The 8,811-nt window shown below is 32.5% G+C and overlaps 1 protein-coding gene across 6 annotated transcripts in view; it reads left to right on the forward strand.

Moving 5' to 3' along the window:
• The window catches only part of MAP3K7 (mitogen-activated protein kinase kinase kinase 7), a 72,534-nt gene extending 64,034 nt beyond the window's left edge, over positions 1-8,500 (forward strand). For 4 of the 6 annotated variants that reach the window (XM_074039019.1, XM_074039020.1, XM_005552334.4 and 1 more), the window contains 3 exons: positions 2,770-2,831; positions 3,518-3,633; positions 5,393-8,500. In XM_074039019.1, the coding sequence (XP_073895120.1) occupies positions 2,770-2,831; positions 3,518-3,633; positions 5,393-5,573 (359 nt within the window). In that variant the 3' untranslated portion in view covers positions 5,574-8,500. The remainder of the gene's footprint in view (positions 1-2,769; positions 2,832-3,517; positions 3,634-5,392) is intronic. The other 2 variants (XR_012434433.1, XR_012434432.1) reach the window with 1 other exon arrangement.
• Positions 8,501-8,811: the final 311 nt, after the last annotated feature.

An 8,811-nucleotide genomic window follows, 5' to 3' on the forward strand; every position in this document is an offset into this window, starting at 1 on the left:
TGCTCTGGTTTAAGTTTATAATTAATTCAGCTTTGCGGTATTTCTAAGAAAACTATTGATAGCCAAGCTAATAGATTGGGAACCCTAAATTAGGGAACAGATAGGTAAAGTCTTTTTCTTTGCAGGCCCACTGACCAAGGAAAAAATTAAGAGTGTAAACCTAAGTTAAAACAACCTAATTAAATTTTTTTTAATTTGAGAGGTTTTTGCGTATTTTCAGAGAAAGCTAAAGAGCAAAACAATTTAATAATCCTAGCCAATAATGAGTGCTCTTCAGTTCCTATTTATAATATAATGGGTGTTTAAAAAGATACACATACTGAGAGGATCTAGTGAGAGAGATATCTAGACGCACAATAGAGGGAGCCGCAGAGGGGGAAACTCACTAAAGAATTTTCACCTGTGCTTAGTACTTTGTGAAGATGTATTAATATAAAGTATAAGGCATGACCCCATTCCTTGCAGTCTGGTTAGAGGCATAATACTGACACATTAAAAATAAACTTATACTATATAATAACTTACTAAATTTATAGTACAAGCTGAGTGTTTCGATAGTTATAAGAGAAATCAATTAAACAAGACCTGGCATGGTCTCTGACCTTTTCATAAAATGATGAGACTTGTTCTTTAGTCATAAAGCAGAAAGGAGAAGGCAACATTCCACTGAAGGGAATGCATACTCAAAGAATATGAGATAGTAACAAGTGTTGTGTTTGAAGGGTCAGAAAAGAGAGTTTGCCTAATTTAACCAAACCGACATGTGCCTTGACATTCAGGAGAAGCAATTAGATTTGATTAGCAATTGAAACACACACACACACACACACACACAACTTTCATTAAATAATCTTCCAATCTTTGACCAATTATTGCTAGTAGGGACTGGAAGTTCAATTTCAATTTAGTTTGAAAGTGAGAAAGTGAAATCCCACTTACTTGTTTTAGAGAGAAGATGAAATTCAATGAAGGACCTTAAGTTCCCCACCATAGAAGGATTTTAATTATTTGAATAACACAATCCTTGGACTTTTTTCCCACTCTCAGAATACCGTGCAACATTGATGCATTATACTTAATTCTAAAATACATATCAGATACAGGGTGCTGATATAATGAGATAGATAATGTATCAGTGATCTAAGAAAGAATAATAGGAATGGAAATCTTAAATTGAGTAAACTTTTTCAAGACACTTAAATTTTTCTAGTAAATCAGAAGGAAATCAGTCGTTTTAAATCAGTTTTAGTTTTGTGGAAAGCAGTATTTATGTGGGAGCATAGTTTGAAACTACTGTTGGGGTGGGAGGAGAGTTGGTCAGAGAAATAACAAATTAAGTGTATTTCTTGTTGAGCCACTTCAGAAAAACACACATTTATGTTAGTACTGTGTATGAGCTTTAATGGTAAGTGCCTTAAGTCTCTACTGTTGTTCTGTATTGCCCTCCAATATTTAATAAACATTATTTTTCAATATGCAATTCATACTGTACTGTTTTAAATTGTTCTTTCTTTCTAATTCTCCATTTAATATGAATGATAATGATAACTACCATCATGTGTTGAGTGCTTAATATACGCCAGCATTGCATGGTGTTCCTCACAGGTATTATCTCATTTGGTCTGATTTTGCTAATTAGCTTTTGGAGTTTCTTGCAAGCACATTCTCAGTGGCTTTAAAAAAAAAAAAAAGCAAAAAAAGAGAAAAAAAACTGGAATATCAGCTAACAATAAATTGGAAGATTACTGAGCCAGCAACCCATCTTGAGTTTTTTTGGATTGCATACAGTGCATCTGCTGTCATCCTGACTTGCCTTTATCCACACCACTCCTTCAAGGAGTTATTCGCCAGAAAAAGGCTGAACAGCTCACTCATTTAGCTCATTTTTTCTCTACTAACAGTGGGAAAGCAACTACTTCTGAAGTAGAAAATTCTATATTACTTCAGAGTTATTCTGCTTACTTCTGGAACTGTTCTACGTAACCATTAATGTTGAGAAGAGACTATCCCATGCATCTCAGTCAAGTTGTATGGCGGTTTTACCTCTTTTGAAATATAAACAAAAGCATTCTATTCAAATAATTTTATAAAATTGACTGGTTGTTTGAATTAATCAACTTACCTGTTTTGGGCATGACATTGAGCCACAGGTTTCATCCTCTTTTTGGTCCCTTACTGTTCATATTTGTAATACACTCTCATCACCAACATCTCATTTTCTGCAGTGATTCTTACTAGGAAGGGTGAGATGAGTGGTGGGGGTCACATTATAACCTATATAAATTGAAAGTGATCTTCTGGAAGAGAATGTATCTCTGCTTTCTCCCTTTCCCTGTTAAGGAACATGGATATTAACAGAGTTGACATAGCCTTCTATAAAATAAACTTAGCATGATAAAGAAAAGAGATGTGGGGTTTGATTAGATAGGGTCAATTAAGACTGAATTTAAAATATAAAGGTCTCATATCACTGTTTTTGTTTTTAATTAACTCAGAGCTTAGAAGCTCTGATATATTGTGTTCTATTCAGTTTATAGTCAACTTAAATTATAGATATGAGAATATGATTGCATTCTAATATCTGATAATTGAATATCCTTTTTTTAACCTTTAGAATTCAGAAACAGACTCTTCCATTACCAATAGCCATAACTTTTAATTTACATAATATTTACTTTAGGAAAAAAAAAGCATTTCATTCATGCTTTCTTGCTGTTCATTTATAACTATTTGTGACAGAAAATGAATAAAATACCTGCTTGATTCCAGATACCAATGGATCAGATAACTCCATCCCAATGGCTTATCTTACACTGGATCACCAGCTACAGGTAAAGGAGTACTTTCTCATTGGAAGCTGACTTTTTTCTTCTTAGAGACTTTAAAGCTGATAATTGTGTTGCCACCCATCATTCTATAGTCCTTAATTTATCCTTTTAGTTGGCCTCCTTAAACTTTTTAGAATCAAATCAAAATAAACAATTTTTTTGGTTAAGTTAATTAAACATTAAATTGGCAGACTCATATTCTTTTCAGTCATCTTAAAATCCTCCAGTATCTTTCCTTAGTACTGCTAAGCGTTACATTTTCACTGTTTAATTTTAGTGCATTAAAACAAAACTCATAGGTTTATTTCTATCTAATACATTTGTGATACATTCTCGTGTTCGTAGTGACTGAAAATGTAAATAATATACTTCAGTGCCTCCTCATGAGTATGAGGTCTATAAACATCTTTTAGTTTGATCCTGTTTGCAACCTGAAATGTCATACCAGAGACTACAACTCCAACAATCATGGTTCTCTGTAACAAACTGTTAAAACAGCAAGAGTAAATTTAAATGCTGAGTTAACTCTGACAAAAGGACCCTGAGATTTTCTAGGGCATGGTTTAACAGTTATTTTTAAAAGATCATTGCTTTAGTGCTATAAAAATATATCACAGTCTCTGTGTTAACTCTCAGCCAGATATTGAAATTTGATGTAATTATGTTTTAACATTCCTGATTATTTTCAGCCTCTAGCACCGTGCCCAAACTCCAAAGAATCTATGGCAGTGTTTGAACAGCATTGTAAAATGGCACAAGAATATATGAAAGTTCAAACAGAAATTGCATTGTTATTACAGAGAAAGTAAGTTATTTTTTATGAATAAAAATAAAAATACATTAGTATTTTGAGTTTAAAATATGATAAGGTGCAATGAAAACGTAGTTTTTAGAATTAGTCATTAAGTATACTTTCAACTTGTTTAAGCTTTAAGCACCCTTTTACTAAAAATTTTTTATGCAAAACTCAATCCTTTTGACTATATCATATTAGTGCTATGGAAAATAAACTGTTGCTCTATACCCATTGTTTTATGTTCTCAGAGCTGTTTAGATTTATTGGTATAAAGACTTACTGTTTTCTTGTACATAGATAAAATAATTTGATTTACTAACATTCAGTTGTGCCTTATCTTAAAAACATTTTTGTAGATACACTTTTTCCAAGTGTATGTTTAGGATTGGATTACTTATTAAAAGACTGTATTTCATAACTGAGTGTTTTTCTAAGGTGTTATAGAAACTGCCTTCCTCCCTTTTTAAAGAAATCCAGTCTAATTTCCTTACTACTACATTCACAGTTCTTAAATATGTATGTATCTTCAGTTTTCTTAAGCATGACCTTCAGGAAGTTTTATACTTAGGAAACTAAATTATTAGTGGTAACTAAAATGAAGTGTTAAGGAAAAAATTTTGGCAACTTTATATATGTATGATAATAGGATTCCCTTCATTAATTTTAATCTAAATAAAAGTTTTTTTTCCTAAATTTGTGAAAAGCTTTCTGTATGTGCTTCAAAAACAAAGAGAGAATAGATTGTTTTATCACAATTTATTGATACAGTGATTTAAATGGAACCAACCTAGTATTTGAAAGGTAAGCCTAAATAGGAAATTAAATACTACAGTCTGGAAATCGTAGAAGTAATTATGGAACTGCTGGCACTTTATGTTGAAAAAGCTCGATTTCTTATTTCACGTATTTAACCTATACTTTTGCCATACTTTAATCATTTGAAAGAAGAATTCTATGCTGGGAAAAAACAAATGGTAGAGTAGGCTGTTGGCTGTGAAAACTGTGACAGTTTTAATTAATTTTAAATACTTTCAGAAATAGTATTAGGTAATTATTTTGCTTAAGGACCTTTTATTATTCATTTATATCCAGTAGCCTCACTTTAGGAAATGCCTAAAGATGCATCTTTTTTGGGAATACTTAATAGTTCCCGAATAAAAGGGACTTAAATAAGTTTATCAGACTATAAAAGAATGAGGGTCTTTCCTGAAAATGCTTGCAAATGTAAGTATTTTAAAAGAAGTGGTACTTTGTAATTTTTCTCACTGCTTTAAAATGGGAAAAAGCTTTAAATTCGATAGCATTTATTTTAATTAGCTTGCAAATTTTCTGTTAGCTTACCACTCTCTACTATAGTTAAGTAGGATTGTGACTTCAGAATGCGAATGAGTATAAAAGTAGAATGTGAATGATAAAAACTTCATGATATTTTCCCATAGCCAGATAGAATCTTTCCCAGCCTTTTTTCATCCTTCCTATACAAAAAGAGGATAGAAAATGAAATTTTCTGAAACTTTTATTTTACCATTTTATCTGCTTCACTATTTATCCAAGTACAGTTACTTAATAAAAGGATTATGATATTTATATGATTACACTAGAAATAGATGAGAGTTCTACCCCAGTCCATAATTATGCTTGAGCAGTGTACCTAAGATGCAAAATGATAAACCCAGAATAAAAATTCTCATTAATTGAGCTTCCATCATCAGCCAGTAAGGTATGAATTTTTCCATCATGTGTAATATTATGTGGTATTTGTTTGTAGGCAAGAACTAGTTGCAGAACTGGACCAGGATGAAAAGGACCAGCAAAATACATCTCGCCTGGTACAGGAACATAAAAAGCTTTTAGATGAAAACAAAAGCCTTTCTACTTACTACCAGCAATGCAAAAAACAACTAGAGGTCATCAGAAGTCAGCAGCAGAAACGACAAGGCACTTCATGATTCTCTGGGACCGTTACATTTTGAAATATGCAAAGAAAGACTTTTTTTAAGGAAAGGAAAACCTTAAAATGACAATTCATGAGTGTTAGCTTTTTGGCGTGTTCTGAATGCCAACTGCCTATATTTGCTGCATTTGTTTCATTGTTTATTTTCCTTTTCTCATGGTGGACATACAATTTTACTGTTTCATTGCATAACATGGTAGCATCTGTGACTTGAATGAGCAGCACTTTGCAACTTCAAAACAGATGCGGTGAACTGTGGCTGTATATGCATGCTCATTGTGTGAAGGCTAGCCTAACAGAACAGAACAGGAGGTATCAAACTAGCTGCTATGTGCAAACATCGTCCATTTTTTCATATTAGAGGTGGAACCTCAAGAATGACTTTATTCTTGTATCTCATCTCAAAATACTAATAATTTTTTTCCCAAAAGATGGTATATACCAAGTTAAAGACAGGGTATTATAAATTTAGAGTGATTGGTGGTATATTATGGAAATACAGAATCTTTGGGGATAGTTCAGTGTAAGGGCTTTGATGCCAGCATCCTTGGATCAGTACTGAACTCAGTTCCATCCGTAAAATATGTAAAGGTAAGTGGCAGCTGCTCTATTTAATGAAAGCAGTTTTACCGGATTTTGTTAGACTAAGATTTGATTGTGATACATTGAACAAAATGGAACTCATTTTTTTTTAAGGAGTAAAGATTTTTAATTCTGTGATTGTGTGTATGTGTGTTGAAACTGTAAAGCTTTTATGACTAATATTAATCTCTTAAATGAAATTAAAAGGCAAAAGAACATGATTGAGCTTAAATGATCATTTCTTCCTGCAATGATTCTTGGATTGTTTTCTCATGTATTTGAAACAAAAAATGAAGAAAAATAATGGAAAATGGAAATTATTGCTCCAGCTAAAAAAGGCTTGGGCTTAAATTTCTTTTTATGATACCAAATGAGGAATAAACCAGGCAAATCAGAAGGAAGTTAAAAAAGTAAATATAAATTCAACAAGTATCCTAACTATCCTGGATATTGAAATATTTGATTTTCCTTACAATCCCATAGAATGCCTGCGGCCTTTCTACACTTTTAAAATAATTTCAACACTTACAGAGTATTTATATTGTTACCAGTAATTTTGCTACCAAAACCTTCAGAATAACTTTAATAATAATATGACATTGAAATAATAGACTATGCAAACTATATTTTTTCAGTTGGTGTTAAAATAAGTCACATTTTGATACCAATACAAGGTGTCTTTCAAACAAGGATGTCATCAATCTGATTTTTATAGCATTAATGTTTTAGGAAGAAAAAGTTCAAAATGAAGGCATTAATTGCTGTGATTATTAGAATTCTGTCATGACCGTATTGCAGTTTTTGCTCTATTTCAGATAAGCAAGATCTAAGAAGTTATCAAAACTATTCTTTAAAATGCTAAAGCAGGTAACTTTTTCTTCCATTATTTTTTCCTCCTACCACTGAGTTTTATAATGAATTCCTTGTGTATACAAGCAATACAGGTGAAGGACAGTTTGTACTAAACTGTTATTTTTAGCTTCTTCAAAAGCTATTTTAGAAAGCTTCCCGGAAATAAATGTCTTCTATCATTTAATTTAAATAAAAGGAGTGTTATTGTTCCCAAATAATTTGATTACCTAGCTGAAACAGATATTGGGTTCAGCATAATAATAGTAAAATAAAATCGGCAGAGAAAATAACTGTAGACTAGGATAAAGCATGACTCCTCCATAGCATTGTTGCTTGTATGTACATGTCACTCCACTGAAAGGGACCTAGTCGCTTTAAAGAGGCCTTTTATCTCAGAGCACGAGATATCCAAGCGTGAATGCTAAGGCTTGATGTTGCCATTAGGATTTAGCATTCAAGATTTCAGATTTTATTTCTAGTCATTGATGTGTTTTGCTGTATCATAACACACTTAAAGGGAAATTTTATTACAGTTTTTACTTGTAGTCATTTCATAAAAATATCCAAATAGCTAAATGGAAGAAAATAGTAGATTTAGTCATGGTACCAAATGCAAGAGGCTGTTGAACAGTTGCTTGTTTGTTTACAGTAAGTTCCTTGGGATTTTCAGTACTGTAGTTGCCCTGGACAATTGAGTACAGTTCAGCCTTACTCTGTTTTTAAGTAGTTGTGTTGTCAATTTCATGCTTTTAAGTCCTGATGATCCCTGGAGATGGGAGAAAAAGATACCGGGGATAATTAAAATCCACAGCCAGTTTCATCAGTGTCCTTATCCATCAAACCTGCAAATAAAAATGTTAACAAGGAGCCAAACTTATTCGCTCTGGTTTTACAATTTATTTTGACCTTCCTTTTTTGGGTGGAAATCGCAAACAGCCAAGCAAGTGGCTGGAATGCTCCAGTCTAAGAAATTCAAAAACAATCACTGAGTAAGCCCTAATTACATTTTACTCTTGCCTCCAGGGAAAGAAAGAAAGCTTTTATCTAATCTAGTGGGAAGTATTCATGAGCAATAAAAATCACTTTTTTGAGTTGAATGATAATCAGTTAAGAATATTTACCGTATAGCAACACAGCGTATAAAGATTTGTTAAAAGTTGTTTACAAATGTTTGACTATTTTTGCTGAAGTATTTTAGAGTATTGAATGTCTTCTCTCTTCAAGTTTCTTTCATGTTCCTAATTTCAGCTCCTGTAGCCAGAGATCACAGGTCTTCCCTGTGAAACTTTGGTTTCTTTCTATAAATGTGTGTGGTTTTCAGCGCTCAACTCCTGTCTTCAAATGGTAGTAAGTTCTCCTTCTACTTCTGTCATTCAGAACATTTTATGTCAAATGATGTAATGCAGAAATTCTTGTCCATACTTGTAATTGAAGGAAGCTTTTTAGATTTATTTTTGTTTTTAATAAAATTCAGATTACTATTCTAAACTGGTACGTAAAAGTGGTGAATGACTTGTATCAGCAAATGAGCTGTGAGGTGTTCTGCTGTAGCACCGCGTTTACCTTACACAGAATCTAGTCAAAACTGAAATGGCACTTTTGTACGACAATCAGGGTTTTTAAGAGGCTGGGTAATTGGCCGGTTAACACATCATCTCTTGCATTTCAACGTTTTGTGTTAAATGGAGCTCTTCACAATTTCGTGAGTCCTAATTTGTATGAAGCACAACACGTCATATATCGCTAAGTGATTCTTCTCATCAGAAAGCTGTTTTCTTAGAATATTTCTAAGTTAAATT

Source organism: Macaca fascicularis, chromosome 4 (genome assembly GCF_037993035.2).
Source record: "Macaca fascicularis isolate 582-1 chromosome 4, T2T-MFA8v1.1".
NCBI lineage: Eukaryota > Metazoa > Chordata > Mammalia > Primates > Cercopithecidae > Macaca > Macaca fascicularis.